The sequence below is a fragment of the Galendromus occidentalis genome, unplaced genomic scaffold, assembly GCF_000255335.2.
Source record: "Galendromus occidentalis unplaced genomic scaffold, Mocc_1.1 scf7180000077504, whole genome shotgun sequence".
Lineage (NCBI taxonomy): Eukaryota > Metazoa > Arthropoda > Arachnida > Mesostigmata > Phytoseiidae > Galendromus > Galendromus occidentalis.
Genome location: NW_003805492.1, coordinates 644,071 through 663,847, shown reverse-complemented (window position 1 = coordinate 663,847; position 19,777 = coordinate 644,071). Strand labels below are relative to the sequence as shown.

General features: G+C 51.7%; 3 protein-coding genes across 4 annotated transcripts; 1 reads left to right on the top strand and 2 right to left on the bottom strand.

The window, feature by feature from the left end:
- Positions 1-348: 348 nt before the first annotated feature.
- On the bottom strand, positions 349-3,535 carry LOC100898331 (calnexin). Of its 2 annotated transcripts, none has more exons than XM_029112469.1 (3): positions 3,474-3,535; positions 2,881-2,952; positions 349-2,473 (listed from the first exon to the last, which is right to left on the bottom strand). In XM_029112469.1, the coding sequence occupies exon 3, from the start codon at positions 2,457-2,459 to the stop codon at positions 690-692; it is 1,770 nt and encodes a 589-aa protein (XP_028968302.1). In that variant the 5' UTR covers positions 2,460-2,473; positions 2,881-2,952; positions 3,474-3,535; the 3' UTR covers positions 349-689. The 2 variants fall into 2 exon arrangements, with proteins under 2 accessions (XP_028968302.1, XP_003746903.1); XM_003746855.2 differs by having other exon boundaries at positions 3,429-3,475.
- A 1,442-nt stretch (positions 3,536-4,977) lies between these two features.
- PCID2 (PCI domain-containing protein 2) lies at positions 4,978-6,945 on the top strand. The gene is given in 4 exon segments (XM_003746816.2): positions 4,978-5,267; positions 5,486-5,769; positions 5,914-6,030; positions 6,033-6,945. Coding segments are annotated over 3 exon segments (1,197 nt in total). The 5' UTR covers positions 4,978-5,267; positions 5,486-5,502; the 3' UTR covers positions 6,846-6,945.
- LOC100898187 (E3 ubiquitin-protein ligase RNF19B) lies at positions 6,946-10,655 on the bottom strand (the record flags this gene model as incomplete). Its single annotated transcript, XM_018640834.1, has 6 exons — positions 6,946-8,730; positions 8,859-9,005; positions 9,186-9,636; positions 9,814-10,027; positions 10,139-10,419; positions 10,575-10,655. Coding segments are annotated over 6 exons (1,380 nt in total), but the record flags the coding sequence as incomplete, so codon positions are not given.
- Positions 10,656-19,777: the final 9,122 nt, after the last annotated feature.

Below are 19,777 nucleotides of genomic sequence, written 5' to 3'. Positions count from 1 at the left end.
CGTGGATTCGACGCAAAAATTTTCAGGGTGCGCACTCACTCGCTCACTCACATCCGACGCCAGTGAGAAGAAAATCAGACTAGGAACTACTTCGAGAATCTCCTAATCGTCGATCGACTTCTTTGGAGTTTCTTAGCGGGAGAGAAATCAGAAAACAAAAACTCTGGGGAAGAAATCAGCGGCGATGCCTCGAAGGTCGATCAACCGCGAACGATGATAACCCCACTTCTACCCGAGAACATCGAGAGAGAACTGAACTGAATTGATTAGCTTCCAATTTGGGCCGAGTTATTCGAAGGTCGCTTGGCATCGTAGACTCCCTCAGAATCCTTCCATGGGTAGATAGATAGATAAATATATTTCCTTGTTGTTGTATCCTCTCCGTTTTTGTTCTACGACTTATTTAGGGTTTTGTTGGTGATGCATCCATATTAACTACTGACTGAGCGTTTGAGCTACATCACACGGTACAAAAGAAATGACTCATCGACTCGGCTCCTCTCGCAGGCACTCTCATTCTCTCGGCGGTCATCAGCAAGGCCAACTACGTATCGATCTATTGCGTGGTGCGGGTAGATGCTGTCGATGATGATGTTATTGTTGTAACTTATATTTCTGTTGTTGCCTTCCACCTTGACCGCTTGGCGAGCATCTCTCGTTCCCCTTGACTAATGAACTAATTGGTTTTACTAATCCTTGCGAGCTTTTCTTCTCCTGAGAATCTTCGGCGCTTCCCCAGCACCTTGTTCTCTGGGCTTGTCCTCCTCGGCTACATCTTCCTCGCCATCTTCATCAGGCTCCTCTACGGCTTCCTCATCTTCGCCGGGCTCCTCGACGTTGCCCTCGACGTTGCCCTCGACGTCGCCCTCGACGTCGTCCGCCGCCCGCTCCTTCCCGTCCTCATGTTCTTCATCTGCTTCCATGAGATCTACGAGACCCTGTTCGGTGCCTTCGTCTCCCTCTAGGTCGGATTTCTTTCTCCGCGCATACTCGTCCTCCGGGGACGGGCTCTTCGACATGCAGCAATAGCTTATCAGGAAAGCGGCGGGAACGCCAATACCGATGACGTAAATGCCCCAAAGCCACGGATAAGCAGTGGAAATTTCTACAAATTGGGTGAACCACGAGGGCCCGCTCTTATCCAACATTCTGCGCTTCGTATGGAAGCCATCTTCGGACCATTGGGTGGCGACGGCTTTGTCATCGGTGACGAGGATATTGTCGAAGAGAATGCCGTCGGACATCGACCAGAGCTCGAAGCCCACAGCGACGACCGGTTCTAAGCGGAAGGGATGGAGATCCTCGAAATAGTTCGGGTTCTGAATCATCCGATGGGTCCATTTTCCCTTGTAGGCGGGGTTGTCGACCATCGGAGCTTTCCACTTGCCCTTGTACTTGGGGTTGGGAATCATTTTGGGTCTCCATTCACCGCAACCGACGTCTCTGCACTTCTCGTTGTCGACTAGAGGAGCTTCCCAGACTCCGTCCATATCCTCGTCCCAGTCGGTGGGCTGCTTCGCCTCCGGGTCGGGGATGAGGCGCGGCTCGTCGTCGAGCCACCCGATCGGTTTCTCGGCGTTGGGATCCTCGATTTCTTTGGGCTCGTCCTCGTCCCAGTCGTCTGGCTTGGTGGCCTCCGGATCGGGGATGTGCTCACGTTCGTCCCAGTCTTCGGGCTTCTCATCCGACATGTCTGGGATCATCTTGGGAGGGTTGACCGGAGGATCGAAGTCGTCGAAGAGATTACCTGTCGCTTCGCTACGACCGTCGATCAGAATTTCGAAGGTGTTGTCCGGATTGAAGAAAAGAGTGTACTGATGGGACTTCTTGTCGGTGAAAACATCCATGAATTTCCCGTTCATCGCACCTCCTGCGCTGAGGATCTTCTTCCAGTGTTTTTCCTCGAACGTTCCTGTTTTCGGGTTTTTGTGCTGGAAGATGAGCTGCAATTTCTGTTGGGTTCCGCATTTGTCGGGACCGAACATGATGCTGTACCGGGTCATGTCGTTGAAGGATTTCTGCATGTCGGAAACGGAACCTGATTTCGGCTGCGAGAGTAGCTTCAGGTAGGCCCCGCCACACTCCATACCGTTTTGGAATTGAACTTCGTACTGCACTACGAGAGGTCTGTGGTCGAAGAGGAACGGACGACTGAGCTGCGCGCTGATCGCGTAATGTCTCGCTTTCGTCTTCAAAACCATGCCAAGGTCCCCCTTGAGATGGTTCTCGTCGCTGGGAGCTTCAACTTCGAATTGGCCATCGTATTTCGCGATGTCCTCCTCCACGTCTTCTTTTCTGGCTTCGGACCTTATCCATCTCTCTTCGAAGTTCTGCGGTGCGTCGAAATGTTCGGCGAGAAAAGCGTGACCAGCCGGAATAGGGGATTTGTATTGGTATTCCTCCGAGCTCTGTGCGCTAGCCCAGGAGGCCGCGAAAAGCCAGAACCACCACTTGACCATTTCCTCGGATCACCCTGGAGGAAAAGTACACAGTTAGCACCAGTTCCAAGCCGAATTGCTGGCAAATGCATATTTTCGGAGCGTCCAGGCCGATCAGATTCTGGGGAGCGTAACTGTTCAATCGGCGGTCCAGAGACAACGAAATTTGCTCACGACAAAGCTCTCATAGACAATTCTTGAAAGGAAGAGCCCCGCGAGAGAGGATATATATACCGACTAGATGGTGAATGATGAGGGAAATGTACCCCAAACTCAGCTTGGACACTGTATGCCAATATCGTGTCGGTCATTATGTCATAATTATTCATCTGAACATCTCTGCACGGGCCAGTAGTACGATCAATCTCATGTTATCAAATTGCTTTTGCTTTCGGAGCGAGTCTAGACACGTGTCTTGTGAAGCAATAAAACAACAACATACCTTCTCTGGCGGCGAAAGGCGCACAGGAGAACAATAGCCCGGTACACGACTATCAACGTCGCAGTAGTAGCTCTGGAACAACGTGGTTCACTTAGACCGGAGAATGTTTACAACTCGAACCCGGCAAAGGATGCGACACCTTCATCTCACGGACGCCCATAATTGGATACTAGAACGGCAGTTTAGCGATACGATGTATTTGGATGTTCATGATGGAATCGCCTCCACCATCATCGCCCAGAGCTCCCTCTTAACTGATCCCGCTCCCCAAGTCGGTTGAAAGCGAAGAAATCGAGATCGAATGTACATCCGAGGGGATTCAATGCGGTCGATCATTTAGAAAAAGCGGTAAAGTGAGTCGCTCCCACGTCGTCTCGATGAGTGCACCGAGAGCGATCAGCGCCGTTTCTCCTCTCAGAAATTAATTCGGAGGCCCCGCGTCTAATAGTAGTGGTGGCGGTTGTGGTAACCATACTACTACCGGCATGCACTGGAAATTATAGGCAGAGCGCGACCGCATGTATCGATCGATTGCTACCGATATCCACCTCCCGCGCACCCTGATACCTCGTCGGCATTAAGAGTAGACTCACCCGATGATCAACGGGTGATGAACAGAACAGAAGATCGCTCAGCTGAACCTCACGAATAGTACGAGAGTCGCTTGGCGTTTTCCTATTGGCCGGCCTACTAGAGGGCGCTGCGCAGACCACTAAATGGCGCTGAGCTTTGAATTGTGTTCTCGTGTGGAGCGTGTCCGGGGACGGCGTCACCGTACTTGGGGAATCCGCGAGCCGCGAAATCAATACGATTCGGGGGAAACCGCAGGACTGGGCGGTCTGGAATCGTGAAGACCTCCAAGCCTCATTCCATGCTCGAAGAGACGTTGGACGCGGCAGGGGTGCAGGCCCACCACGTTACCACCGTTGAGCTTGAGTTAGCGGATATAGCGGATATGATGGCGCCTTAGGGAGAGACCCCGTTCCTAAGGTGGTCGACTACGGATCCCTATCTTTCGAGACCTCTCAGGAGCTCTGGCTGGCAGCTGCCTTCGTCTCCTGATCGATTATATGAACCCCGGTGAGCCGGTGAGGTGACACAGGATGCTGTTCCTCCAGCAGGGCCGACGTCTCAATCAGCATAGGAAATCTCTGCCAGAACCATCCCAACATCCGCCGAAGATTTCGAAATTGATTCCCAGTCGACGGCGAAATTCCCCGCAATCGAGCACGGTTTAAGGGTTTACTCGGCGGGGGGAACGATTCGACCATCAATGAGCACAGCGGCGATGCACTGGACACCGCCGAGAGTGCCGAAAATGTCACACACTCCAGTACGCGAAAAAAGAACACGAAAAGTTCGAGAAATAAGACGCTTACGGCGAACCGACCAGAGGTGGTTTTTCCAACAGTCAATAGCTAGAGCATGTAAAAGACGATGCATCCGAAAAAAGGAGATATCGGGAAAGGTTCGGCGAAGCTCCTGAAAACCTGGAGGAAGTCGAGGGAGACTGCGCTGCGGTTCCCTGCGCTTATGCATTTTCCTCATCACCGAGCTCTTCACTTCAAGGTGGAGATGACCGATCATGAAAGCGTCTTAATTAGCATCGAGCGGAGCGATGGTGATGGTCGGCCCTGGGCTGAAAAACACGCAACACATTACGAATTCGGAGGAGATTTTCTCGCGGCCCCTTCACGGGAGTCAGTAGGTTCATCTTGTAGAGGCCTCGTCTGGAACCGTGAGGGTAAGTCAAGACAGACATACGTAGAGCTCGATAGGAGCCACCCGCTTGGAGCTCTAAGGATTTCCGAAGGGCAATGATTCTCACGAAGCGACCGAAAATACGACGCAATTTCAGAATAAATGAGAGGACTCTCCCGAGACTCCAGAAAAACCAAGGCGCATGTCGAGTCCATGAGTCGACCCGATTCAGTTGGGCTCTATTTCTCATTGATCCGATGAAACAACAGGAGAAGTTGCATGCCTCGAATCGACATCGTCACGTTCCATAGCAAAAGCACCACCTCAACGACTAACGACAGATAGACGGAAGACGGATCACAATCTCGCGCTGATGATCTTCCTTCTAGCAGTCTGCTGTGGTGCCATCTTGTTCCGCGGTCAAATGACGTACACATGCCGCTATTTTTGATAATATAGCGTAATAGTCACTGACTTCTTGTACGATTTACATTGAAGTGGTTTCCGGCGCCAAAGGTTTCGGGCTCAGACCTACCGAACGAAGGGCGTGTGAGCCAAGTCCCAGGTTTAGTAGTGCAACAAGTCGGGGAACAGAACCCATGATTTCGAACGCGGGTGAATACTAGAAGACCGGCAGTATTCAGAGAGCGCTTTCGGATTCTGAGACTTCCTCGCTCGCGTCCCCGGTAAGTTCCGATGTTGGTCCTCTGAAAACGCTGACCGAGACCGAATCCGAGGAATGCCGGATGTCCAAATGCTCCTTAATGGCAACTGAAGGGAAATCTGTGAGAAGTACACCTTCCGAGCTGGGAAGTCGCATCACGAACCCCCTCAGACCCCGCGTGTGGTTTTCTGGATGTGTCATCATATCAAAGGGATTTAAAGCAACTTCGTTCGATTACAGTACCAGTTCCCGCGTCCATGAATTTGGGATCCTATCTACGCGGCCTTGATGAGGCCATCCGCTATCAGGACGGAGCGTCCCTCGCGAGTCAGCTGTCACTCCGCGAATGCAACTCTGTCAAAGCGAACCTCTTACTCCAACTGCCGTCGGATACCGAACGACAAATCCAGCGAATGTTTGACGCGCCATGGGACGAGCTTGTTTATACGCATCTGAAGTGCGCCCAGAGCGCCTGCACCTACAAATACGTGTCAGCTTTCAGAGAACAGCAAAACCACATTCAGGTAAGGCCGATCACTTCGAAGCACCCCAGGGTCCGGTGCTGCCAACTCGCACAGAGTCTTTCACATGTGAAAATGCTACTCCCTAATCCTTCTTAGAAATCATAATCGGTCTGATTGACCGGAGATGCATCGCTGAAATTCCAGGTGCTGGTGAAGATTCTCCAATCACAAAAAGAAGAAAACTGGTGTTTACCAGTGATGTGCTGCGCCTGTCTAGAGGTACGCCTGCTTGGAGTCCAGGCCGATAAACAGGCACGGCAGAAAAAAACTACAAACAGGGAGAGCTCTTGGAAAAGTCCGCTGAGTCTCTCATGAGCTGCTTCAGAGTGTGCGCGAGCGATAACAGAGCCGCCCTGAAAGACTCGAAACGACTTGGGATGTTGCACCTTGTGAATCAACTGTTCAAGATATACTACAGTGTAAATACCCTTCATCTATGTAAACCGCTGATTCGAGCCATAGAAGTGTGCGCCTACAAAGACGAATTCAACTTGGGCGACATGGTCACCTATCGTTATTTCGTTGGCCGGAAAGCTGTGTTCGACAACGAGCTCAAAACAGCACACGACTACTTGTCGTTCGCGCTACAGAACTGTCATCCGCGCTCTTTGAATAACAAACGTCAGATACTCATCTACCTCATACCGGTGAAACTCTTGCTCGGCTACCAGCCCACGCCAGGGCTGCTGGAGAAGTATGAACTCAAAGAATTCCTCGAGATATGTCACGCTATCAAGACCGGCAACGTGCTGAAATTCCAGCAGGAGCTCGACAAGAACGAAGCGTATTTCTTCAAGATCGGAGTCTACTTGATACTGGAGCGGCTCCGCATGGTCGTGTACAGAAACCTTTTCAAGAGAGTTTTCCTCATTTTGGGCACTCATCAGATACCCATCGAGGCGTTGTTAGCTGTTCTCAAGTCTCAGAATGTGGAAGATATAAACTTAGCCGAAACGCAATGTCTATTGGCGAATCTGGTCTACCAGAACAAGATCAAGGGCTATATCTCGCTACAGCATTCGAAGCTCGTCGTCAGTAAACAGAACGCCTTCCCGAAGCTGAGCTCTTTGAATTGATGAAGAGCTTTTCTTGAAGAATACGAGACGGCGAGGACGCGACAACGAGTGGGAAAAGAACAATAAAAAAATCATCGTTCACGTTGAGAGCGTGTTTCCTATAATTTTTGTCTCTTTATTCAACCTCTCGTACGGTTTCAATCCATCTGCCTTCCAGTATTTACACATTAGCACGGCTTGAGTTTTTCTATTCCGTTCGCGATACACCTAACCATCCTCGATCCGCTCGCACGACACTGCGAGCACTCGATCTGCATGATCGTCATTCACATTATGCTTTCACCGCGTTTTTAAAAGGAACAGCTCCGAATTAAATTTTTTAACGTTACGTTAGCCCGGAACTTTCTTTTCAACATTCTCGCAGAGTGTCGCACACATGGATCCAGCAATTCTCAATCACTGCAAGTTCCTCACATCTTTTACAATACAAGGATAGCGCACATCTTCCATCAGAGGTAGAATTCTCTGATTACGACGTCGTCAACCGCTCACAGAATTTGTTGGTTTTCCTATCCATCTCAAAAGGTAGTCCGGCTAGTATTCCGCTCAGAGTACCTCATCGAAATCCAAAAATAATTCTCTTCATCCCTCAAGCCCTCATGAGTCGCATCCCTATCTGAAGGAACCGGTCCGGATGACGCCGGAAGAAGGAATTAAATTAGTTTACGCTTCGGGCCGCGTGCTTCCCGATGTCTAAACCCAGAAGCCTCTTTCGACCCAGCTCTCTATTAAATCAGCGCGATCTTTAGCGCGACAGACGAGACTTGCGATATTTCCATTACACTCCATTTCAAATACGATACGATGCGCGGCGCCCGCAGTAGATGAGCGACGGATTGCGGATCCACGAGCACTTAATGAAGTTGAATTGGTTTTCATAAAAAGTAACACGCTCCATTCATGACATTACTGATATTTTTCTCATCCGCATGTAAACTTGCGCATGCCCGATACAAGTCGACCGAGCTCAACATGGTCATCGATGACAAACAGCTCAGGGAAATTATCACCTCAATTAACCAATCATTCGATCAATCGAAAATCTCAGATCCCGGATCGCTTCCCTCGGTCGAGTTTCATGAGACTCGCTATTTGTTCTCAGCAATGGCGCCGACGACGTCGCTGCGTCTCCCGCAGCTCTCATTCGAGAAATTGATAGATCTCACCACCAATTTCTCGGGAAGGGTCCGCCATCCCGAAGCTCGACATCGCACCTATCTTTGGCTAAGTACACTAAGAAATAAATGAGCCGGGGACCGCTCATCTGCCGGTGTCTCCGGGAGACGGGCTTCCCTTGGCAGGTTGGTTCTCTCCAAGTGACTGGGATTGTTTTTGAATGGATGTCGACAGACGGTGGACCCGATGACCGCGGCCCCGTTCGGGGAATCGTCTCCGTCGATGATTTCAAACGATACATGCAGACCCTATGGAGCTCTCAAAAAACTGTCTCGAGCCCATACTCGACAGCAGTCATCTTCTATCTACACTTTGCCTATCACAGCCTCTCTCCACGCACACGTTGCTCAGTTGTATTTCCTCGGATCAGGAGAGGACGCACATCAACATCATCATCGTCACGCAAATCTGGCACATCATGGTCGTGGTCGTAGTTTTGAACGACGAGGTGTTCCGCAAGCATCTCTCAGCCACACTTAAACTCATTTACATCACAGATCGATTTACTTGTCGGCGGCCTCATAGTTGAGCAGACTGCCCGCAAGCGCCCTCGTGGAACCCTGGCTCGCCTTGTCGTCCTGTTCGATTTGAACTTGGACCGTTTGAAGTCTACCGGACTCGAGCGTCTTTCCACTCACAACGGAATCGACGTCACCGCCGCCGTTGCCTCCGCTCGCCATCGTGATGCTAACGTGATCGCCATCGGTGGCTGCAAGGGAAACGTTGAGGACCGTCATGGAAATTCTCTCACTCAGAAGCATCGCCGACTCCAGCGTCTCCAGAATCGTTTCAAGAGGAATCATGTTCCGGAATAGCGGAGGAAATTCTTCAACTCACCAGCTTGAACTTTGGATGATCTACGTTGGCCTTCGCCAGAGGTCGATGGGAATTTGCCATCGTCCATTTGTTGTTCTTCAGCACCCGGGCCTTCGTCGAACTGGAGACGAACGCCGGAACTAGACGCCTTCACGCCCCAACCTCCCGCTGGAAAATCAAGGAGAGGAATTCTTATCCGACCATCCTCCATGAGGACTTCTGTAGAATTTGAAAAATTTGGCAATCGAAGCGGACATCTTTCAGTTGAGCCCCCTGTCGTCGATCCGACTATTCTCGAATCTCGGGACATCCATGGTGTCTTCATTTGCTCAGAAAACATCTGCTCACCTGATCTTAGGAGACTCAGCGGTACAACTCCATACGCGTAGGCGAGGAGTATGGGTACACCGATGCCGATCGCAATCGCCGCGACGATCGGTGAGAAGGCCATCGAAAGCAGAACTCCCATCGCAACGGCAGTGTTCCTTTTCATTGCGCTCTTCTCTCGGTTCTTCACGTAAATCTTTTTGCCAATGAACACGGGAATCCCGATGATGATTCCCGGAATGGCGATACCGGCGATCAGCGCAATTCCTACGGGGGCACCCACGAGCATCCCGAGCTGACACAGAATCTTCTTCTTCCGGGACCAGGGCTTTTTGCCCCAGAATGTACAGCCCGAAGGTGACAGATAGTGGAGATCGGTGATCTGCTTAACGCACAGCCAGCAAAACTCCTTCCCGCAAATGCCACACGTCATGTGGTTACAGCTACCGTCGTCCGCCTTGATGATCTGCATCTGTGGACGGAGAAAAAATCTTTCTTACTATCCGTATGTTCCCGAGAGCTCATCGACACGATTCGATGAGTACAGATGAATTGAACGAACATTCAAACACAGGGATTCACTCCGGAGCGAAAACCTAGCCACCTTAATCAGTTAGAATATAATTTAGGTATCAAGAAGCGATCGTACCCCGCAACTCGGGCAGTTCTTCATCTCTTCCTTCCCTGCGAATTTTCCGCTCGGAGATCCACTAGTTGAGCCCGAAGCTCCCGATGTTGAAGGGAAGGGACCGCAAGGAATTTCTTCCTGCCGCTGCTGTCGCGCCATGTCGCACGTAATATTCGGATGCCATTCTTGTTTACAGTGATAGCAGAACTCAGTGTCGCATCCAGGTCTCTGGCATCTGGAAGGAAGGAAGAACAAAGATGATATTTGAGCCGGTACGATCCGGAGGAATCAAAGCGCTGAGGAGGACATCGACGGCATAGGGTGCCCATGAGCGGCGATATCTTACTTTAATTTGGGGCACGTCGCGCAATTGTTCGCGATCACGACAAATGTACAATCTGGTGCCGGACACCAGCGGGCATCTCGGTCTGTACAGAGCACTCTTCTTAACATAAACGTCTCGTATTTGAGCATGGTAGCTTCGTCGCTCAGAATATTCCGAATGTCTGTCGGATGAATCAGTTGCGAGCATTCTGGACAGTCGATGTTGATGCGACCCTCTGATATTTCGATTCGGAGATAACGTTGAAGACAATCCCAGCACGTACGATGATTACAGAGGCTCAACTGAAAGAAGAACACGGGTGATAGGTATGGAATGAGACCGTGGGGTCACACGTTCGTTGAGCCCCCGCCTTATTTCCTTCCGCTAAAACGAGAACGATCGACCGTCAGATCTGGATGCTCTTTCGCCTGGAAACCGACCGAGAGAAGTTACTCACCTTTGGGAAACAGTCCGGGTGCAGTTCAAGGAGGCACAGGGGGCATTCTCTGAGATACTGGTCCTTCTTCGAAGGTTTACTGGAAGCTGCAGCAAGCGGCGTCTCAGCTGAACTGGGTATCCCAACTTCAGCATCCGACGCCGACTGTTGACGCGCACCATTGTCCGAGGAGGAGTCTTGTCTGAGAGATTAGAGTCGATTGATCGCGGGTCCGTAGTCCACAGCTTCTTTCCGATTCGAACCCCGGTCGTCCGATATTACTCGAATAGGTGAGTAGTCCACATCGACTGCTTACCTGTCAACCAGCCTTGCGGCGAGCTGAGTAAAAGTACCAGGAGGACTAGTTCCAAAAATGCTCCTGAGTGAGAAACGGCTCCGGCGCTGAGTGGATGACCCAGCCATTTTCTGACAGGAAGACACTCCTGCTCGAGTTTGGCTCACCGGCTCATTTGCTTGCTCCCGGTCTCCTGGAGGGAAAAAATCGAGAACCGTTAGAATCCGCTTTCGGAACAGTTTCTGCATCGGAGTCCCTGAACGATTTCGACCAACGGGAAATCATTCGAAGATCCATAGAATCGGAAGTTTTCCCCGCAAAGTTCCACGGGTCGAGTGCGCCCGAATAATCAGTCATCGGCACGAGATTCCGATCAACGACGGGGGATAGACTGCGGGATTATTTGCAAAGCACCTGTCTTGTCTACCGTCAGGCTTGGCATGTCGGCTCATGATTTCCCAGCCGACCGTAATTTGAGAACAATCGTTATCGGCATAAGCACGGCCAGTCTGATGTTTTCCGCAGACCAAGGGTTGAGATCAACGCGGGGAAACGAACGCAAATCTAGAGGAGACGCTCACTAGCTGCTCAGTCACAGCTCAAAGTCGCTATCCAACGCCGTTGACACCGAGATTATCGTCACTAACGTCATCAAGATCCTGATGCTGGCTGTTCGATCAAATCAGGTGACGGACGACTCAAATACGAAGACAGTGGCTGATCGGATGAAGGCATTCTATTGAACACTCGTTCGTTCTTCGATTGAGTGAAATCGATGCCCCGATCACGATGCAGGTTCACGACACCATCGACAGCCAAAGCTCGCACCGTGGCCGTCGTCTGATCCTTCGGGCAGCGCTTGTGAAGCTAAGCGGCCGCTACCAAGCTCACCTTGAAACAAGGAACGTTCGGATGAAGCCGATCAACGTTCCACACACAAAGCAGGCGTTTTGGCTCAGACGATCTAACTCTATAGGAATGAACAATGCACGGAAAGCCTCATTGCGAGGCTGTGGCATGATCTTCCAAGAGCCCGCATTCGAAAACCTTGTAGAGCGACGCGCGAGAGCTCTGCCTTCTCGGGCCCTCGCTTGCTCTCGTTACGCGAACGATATCCTCTAAACGCGCCTAATCTCGAGCCAGGAGACTACGTAAGCAGCTGCGGTGATATACACTCACGCTCGCTGTCCCCTCGAACGCATAGCCTGCGGTGGCTGCTTCCGCACTCAAAAATGAGCTCGCACACGAAACTACTGCGAGCGCGCGACTGACCGAACGACTGACTGACTGACCGGCTGACGGATGTGAGCCGATGTCCTCTACACTGCGATTCTCTATAGGCACGGTCTATCACCGGCTGGCACGTTGAAGACGGCGGCGGTAACTTTGTTTTGTTCGAGACACACAGCGACTGAGATTCCTCTCCCGACTGAATTTTCGACTCGATCGTTGCCATCAGCCTCGGGAGAATCAATTCTCCCGCAATTCAAAGTTGAGTTCGGCCTCGTCGACGAGCGCTCCTGTCAATCGTCCGGAACGGCTGTCATGATAGGGACAGTTTCCCGTCGAGCTGCCCTGACGGGGGAGAAAAACGGAGGAACCGGAAAATTCCAGCGAGAACAAGAATTCGATAAGCAGCCGGGGCGGCCGCGGAGCCTATGGACCCTTCAAAGTAGAGCAATTTTTTTCTGTGGGAATTTCAAAGCTCTCGACGTTTTTTCCTTGCGGCTGCATGCGAATGGCTCATGGCGCCGTCGGGTAGCCCGTTTGAAATTCTGAAAAGCCAAACTGCGAATGACCGAATGAGCAATCGAAAGTGTTGGCGCTACGGCATTGCGACAGCTCTCATTGAAGGTCCCAAAACGTACGTATATTGCGCCCTTGCGACATACACCCACGTCGTCGACTGAGCCAGACAGAACATAGGAAATTGACGAGGATATCTGACGCCGTAAAATACTGTTCGGTGCTCGAGCCGAGAGTTCCTTTTGGGAGGGAGACGTTCGCAAGAGCGTCGAAAGCTCCCGATCCCTCACGAAGCAGAACCATCTCTGCCGTCGGCTGACGACCGAACGTAATACAACACCGCATAGCTGATTCGAGCCGCCTGATCACGTCGCCCGTGGAACGCATACAGTGCTGTTTCTTTGAAAATATTCCATCTGAACGCTCGACCGACCGACCGAGGGGCTGTTCTTTTCTCGTGTCAGCCTCTACGTCAGAACTTGTTACGTCGAACTAAATTCTTCGGTGACATCCGAACAACGAAAGACGAAAGTCAGGAAACTGTTCTAGCGAATCCGATCGATGATTAGAAGGTAATGAAGGAGATTTCCGTCGGAAGTTGCGGTCGTTTTCCCAGGGAGACGTAGAATGGAAGTTTTCGGCAGAAAAGCATTCGGGCTTTCCATCGATGATCTCTTCTGACGTTCTCGCAGCGGTTCCAGCGATATTCTTCTCAGCAGCAAGTAGTTGACTGAGATTAGTGAACATCGGTCGATAGCTAGCGGTAACGTCCGGCGACTCCGGAAAGTCCACTGACAGGTCCCTTCGGGCCTTACCATCTATCCAATGGTAAGGCCGGAAAGGTGGCACGACGAGCCGCAGGAGGAACGAATGTACTCTTTCGCCGCGAGCGAGCTTATTCCCACAAAAGGAAGATGTGCTCGTCCCTCCCGTTGGTGCTCCTCTACGTCGAGAGGCAAGGCGTCGACCGCTAGGTGCCGTGAGCATGACGTGAGAGATATCCTTGACACGAGCGGGCGACATCTCTTCGGCTTCTTGGCTACTCTCCATTCATCCCGCAAGCTACCATCCAGTCAATCGTTCCGTTTCCTGCCGAGCTATCCGTAGATCGATCACGGTCGCGCATTCAAACTTGTCAGAGACTATGTTGACGGAACGCCGTCCTTCAGATCATCCCCTCTTCGGCTTCGCTTCCCCTCTATCCTCTCAGTCACTCGATTCTTCATCAAAGAGTAACATGGCTTATATTGGGCTGGAATCTCGTCTACTTCTCGCTGACTCGCGCGATATTGACTGAGTCGTTCCCGAAAACTGCAGGACGGAACGATCACCGATTTCAACACAGAGAACCTACGGTCAATCAAGAGTGCGGTCCGGGCAATTCCTTCATTGGACATGCTGAGACACCTCCGTGTGCAGACATCGGAGCTCGAGTTTGAACTCACGGTTTCTTCTCATGTATATCCTTGGGTGTTTGTTCATATCTTCCGAGAGAGTTTTCGACCGAGAACTTCACAACATCCACTTCACCGAACCAAAGCACATCCTCAATCGAATTGCTCTCCCGTTGCCAAGGGGCAACCGGGTGCTCCGAGACTTACTGATCGAATCAGCAACAACGACTGACTCGTTGATTCTCACCGATTGGTGGAAACGACGACGGTGTCAGCGACAAGAAAAACACTTTGCGGTTTCACTCTTTCAACGCCGTATGCAGTCGCCGGTACGGCCGCGCGCCGAGCGAAGTATCAAACAGAATGTGGGACTCTACGGCGCAGAGTCGCCCACGACATGATGAATGTCAATTTCTCAATTAGCGATTGCGCACTCAACGTCTCTCTCGAACAGTAGCAGTCGACACGGTCTTGCGGTCACAGCATACTTGAGTCGTTTGAGTCATCATATCTCACACGAGACAACGGCGAGAGCTCGGCCAACCCGTTGTGGTGAGGAGGGACCTTCGAGGGAGAAAGGGAGCTCGGGTCCGACATCGGACTACTACTCCGAAGACTGACTGACTCCTGCCGAGAACTATACCGTTGTTCTACCGAATCGTATCGTCGTCTCGACGACTCATTCACAGAGAGCTTCATTCAAGCTCTCCTTCTATTCTCGATCGATAGCCTCGAGAAGGGAGGGCTTCTCTCCGGCTTTGATTGCTTCCACTCATAAACAGAGGGAATTTCCCGAACGGAGAAGACCCAAGCAAGGTTCTGGCCTCAAACTGGAAACCTCAATCGCTCGAAGCTTTGAAGGTTAGCTTCGTGATGCTTCCAGTGAAGGGTGCTGATGGTAGACCGATAATGGCCAGCCGACCGCGCTCACGGCTACCTCCCTTGTCAAGATGGACATCATTTCTCAGGGCTCGGCAGTCCCTCGACGATTGATCGTAGACGGAGAAGTTTGATACTTCCTCTGCAGTGAGCTCGAAGGCGACATTCCATCGCGCCAACGAACATAATCATTCGGAGCTCATTAGGCTTTTGACCGCTCAGATTCCATCAGAATATGCCAATACTGACCAGGCAAAGCAGTAAACTGAAAACGTGACCTTTTAACGTTGCCCGGCCAGCATCGGCATCGATCGATACGGCCGAGCGCGTAGTCATCGCGTCCAGCGATAGACTAGCCGACGATGTCGGTGGCGGCGTCGACGCGTCGGTTGCGCAACCGAATTCAAGGCGAAAGGAAAAAGGCATACATGTCATGAACAGAGCCGATGCCTCGGCTCCAGCTACACACGAAGGGTCATGAGCTCGCAGGCAAACCTTTTTTCGTTCACTCAGCGGTATCGATCCTGGGCAGTTCCGAAATTCGTTAGCCAGCGACCGGATCGGACAATTCGATTGTTTCCATGACTCAGTCGCTCTCATGAGGAGGATTCGAAGGCAGGTATGGCATATGCGCCAACGACAGACCCCGCAAGGACGTGGAGCTCGATCGCGCGGGAACTTCTGCCATAGAATGCAAGGGTTGTTCGCCTCAGTTTTTTCGGCGACGATGATCACGTCCGAGACGATAATTGTCAACTGATGGATACCGACAGTCATGGGCTATTTATGGAGCACCGGTAAACGACCAAGCGGCTCATCGCTCTATCCGTCGTTGCATTCGTTACATCAGCCGGTCGGTCGTCCGTCCAATTTTCCGTCCGCCCAGCCGATCGTTCCTTCGTCCGGGATCCCAAGCGATGATACTGAAGTCATTCGTTGACACTTGACGTAACCCGTGACAACATAAGCGACGGATGTATCAAATGTCAGCGGCTGCAGCTTGATTGCCGCTGCGGGGCACAGGGAGCTTCGTATACGACGTACATCCGCGCATTCGAAAAGTATCTGGCAGGGGAATGCATAAGACATAGGCGCGAATAATGCGCAGCGGAGGAGCCGTCCTCCCTCGTATTATTCCCTGCGCCTGGAAAATTCCAATCCGTTCGCGGTGATGAATGCGAGAGACACTCCTCGTCAAGTAGATTTCAACGGCGCGGCGCTCGCAGGCTCTCTCCTCCCGGAGCTGCTGGCTGGCTGACTGACTGACGAAGAGATCGATTCCACTCATGTTAGCATGATGTCATCGAATCTCGATAACGTTGCTTGGTACGCAAGCTGATAAGCTTGAATGCAGCTGTTTGAGACGGTCTTGGCCGCACACAGAGCATCAGCAGTACCTGAACCATCGGATCTCTGATTGTGTATGCCGATCGATTCAGATTATCGGGATTACCTCCGCCGATGGGCCACGGGCTGAGTTCCCCCAGAAACGACCCGGACTCTGGCCGAGGCGAGCCCCGTCGTCGATAAGGCTCCATCGTCCGTTGTGGCAGCCGCTGCCGCCGTCGTCGTCGCCTTCTTCTGAGCTTCACCTCAAGGCTGTCGAACGAGCCCTCGCACCCATAGAGGGCTATGAGGCATCGGCAAGGATTCTGCGAAACTCGACAGAGGAGTTTTGGAACTCGCTGCGTGCGGCGCTTAGATTCCTTGACGATTGATGGGTCAGCTTGTCAAGGGCCTCCGAGGAATGAATTGGCGTCGCTTCTATCAAATCCACAACCAGCGGCAGAGTTTCCTCGAGCGTCCAAGGGCCTTGCGAACGACGAGAATCGAATGAACAAGTAGCAGGCGGGGCTTCCCGATATGCGCGCAGAGGTCGTCACTGCCGTCGGGTTGACGAAATCCATTTTATGACCGTGATGACTACAGGACATCTGAGCTCGGACTGCTCAGTGTTGGGTGACGATTAGCAACTTGTCAGACAAACCTTTGAATTTCCAACGATGACGATGAGCTGAAAACTTTCAACACCGAGTCAACATTGGTAGGGGGCTGCAACACGGCCGCTGGTGAACCGAACACCCCGAATTATCCAAATCAAAGGTTGCTGTTTTTCTTGGACGAGAACCGACTATCCATGGAAATATGTGTGGCCTAGCCCTAAAACACGAGCGAAGATAGAATGCGATCGTGGCTGCCGGAGCTGCCTTCGACCTGGGGACGAGTATCACGAATCCGGCACAATTTCTCAAGGCTCTCGTCTCACCGCAGGACTGCGAAACACAATTTATCGACGAATTCGCACGAATTGCTATGATTTTTGACCGTGGAAACGGTATTTTCCTCTGAAGTCGAAGAGCCGCGATCTATCGTCAGCAGAATATTCCAAAACAACTGTTCGAAAACCCTCACCACCGGGAGCTCTTTAGGCCTCCGACTGAAAGTTGCTCAGCTCATGGAGTGGCACCCGGTGGAACCTCTCCTCATCAGGCCTTCATCTGAGAGTAGTTTTGAGAGAGACCTGATCAGACGCCATAAGCCATGATACGACCGAGGATTTCGGATGTTTCCCGACTCGATTTCGAATACATATAGGCACCGAATTCAAATCGGGTTATTCGAGTACCGCGAGAAAGCCAAGTCGATCCTGTCGACAAGAACTTTCCTGGTGGAAATGGAAAGAACCCGGAAGACCCAGGAGGGTCCCTGAGTCGAGCACTTCGCCCTATCTGCACGACCCTGCTGATCCGCACCTGGCCGGGTCCAATCCTTCGTTCAGAGTTCAGATCCGCCATTTATTTGATGCGCCTCAGAGCAGCCGCGTCGCGCTTCCGGAGGCTTCGTTGAAATGTCGACGTATCTTCTTGTCGAAAGACAGTGGTTCGTCCGGAGGCACCAACTCCTATCCGTTCGGCTGACTCGTTCCCTGGAAGACGCGTGGTTGCTTGGGAGTGACTTCCGGCGCTGGGATGCGAGGCCTGGGGAACACCAGAGGAGTTTCTGGTACTCAATCCGTCATCGAGAGGAGATTCCATCGCAGATCTCAATTCGAGGGGAAAATGTCATAGCTTTTCACAGCTTCCTCTATCGCGTCCTTGAGGGAGAAAATGTCTTCGATCGACATCTTCTCTGCGCCGAGTCTCGCTTCGACTGTCCATGATACCAGAGAACCAGGGGACCGGTACAGATTTCAGCTTGGCTCTCGGAAGAGGAATCTTGACGGAAGAAGCCTTGAAGTCCTCGTAGCCCAGCCCGATTTCATTAAATTTTCATATTTTCACCGATATTTTCTTCAAATGACGGCTTCAGGGCTTCTCTCACAACCACTAGGGTGTTTATGCGAGTGAATCGGCTATCAGCCTGTCTGGAACCAGCAAAAGTCGGGAGCTTGAGCAGGAGGACGAAAAGTGATGGAGGCTACCACAAGAGTTTCTGTCCCACATGCCGGAGCGCAGACTCCGGGAAGGCGTGTCATAGTGAGTTTCCCCCGCCGCTCGAGCTCCGTTCCAGAATCCGAGTGGTCTCTCACGGGCAGAAAGTCTTGGCAACACCCCCGACGGAGTCCCGGCTCCGCTTCAAACGGGGATGTTCAGCCAGTCGCTTTCGCAATTGTTCCCATCGCACCTGTCCCTTGCTTTCTTGACAACGAAGTCGAGTGAGGGGGGAGGGAACAATAACGAAGGTGGGTCGGAGCTGGATAGAGTTCTTATCGGGGACGCAGCGGATCTCAACTCTCAGGCAGGATCTCGCCAGTTTTCCGCTTCCATCTGTAAAAGTTACAAGTCGATTCGAAGATAAGTCGATCGACATCTGTGTTCACCGCAGAGCTGACTATGACCGATCAAGGAGAGGCTATTGCTCGTTTTATGAGACTTGGCGCCCGCGCGCAGAAGGAATCTCAGGCACTGCAGAAGCGCATGAGGTCCGGCAAAGAGGTATCAATGAGGGAGCTGCTCAGCTGCAAAGCTCTCATCCTCCAGACTATGGTGGGATATTCACGGTTGCCCAGAGAAATAAAGAGTGTGAGTACGAGAAAGTCACGCTCGGCGGACTGTGGACAGAGGACAGTCAGGGCCACGATGTAACTCGGACCAAACGATCTTTATTCGCAGAATTCATCTGATACGGAGGTGATGTACCGAGCTCTTGGTGATTGCGAGAAAGGGCTCAATCTGGTGTACGATGAGAAATCTATGAGATTCGTCAGCGAGCCGGCAGCGGTCAGTAGTTTCCCATCTCCTCGATGATACCAGACGATGATCAGCCGATCGAGCCATTCAATTCATGGGAACTCCAAACTCAATCGATTTTCGCGGTCAGAGCCTTGACGCAGTCCCCACATCGGGATTGCTCCCTGGAGAGAGGCTCCAGGGCGACGACGCAGATGACGAAGACGATGAAGACACACGACCAGATAGCGAACACGAGAACGCTTTAGTCCGCAAGTTCATCAAGAGTTACAAACGAGCCAGACGAGCGTATTTCGAAGCGGTCTTCGAAATGGAACCGGACGAGGACATGAGTCCGGAGACTCTATACAATTGTGACAAGATGATCAGGGAGTCTCAAGAGCTCTACAAGAAGATTCCATCTCAGATCAGGAAGGTGAGCTCGAATGCTCGAATCTAACTCGTCACGCGTTTTGAAGCATGGCAGGAATATCGTCAGGCAACAGAATATCTCGGTTCACCCTCGTAAGTTTGGAGAAGTGCAGTCACCCTGTCTGGCCCAAACAGGAGCCGAGGACCATGAGCACCGCCGGACAATTGAGCAAAGAGCTCGACAGGTACACGAAATGCCTCCGAGCCTTCCGAGAGGTCGCTCTCAGTGAGCGTCACGTCGTAAATGAGTAATATCGCTCATCAATACAAGAATTAGAGTCGGCGTTCGAAAATAAAAATATTCGCACC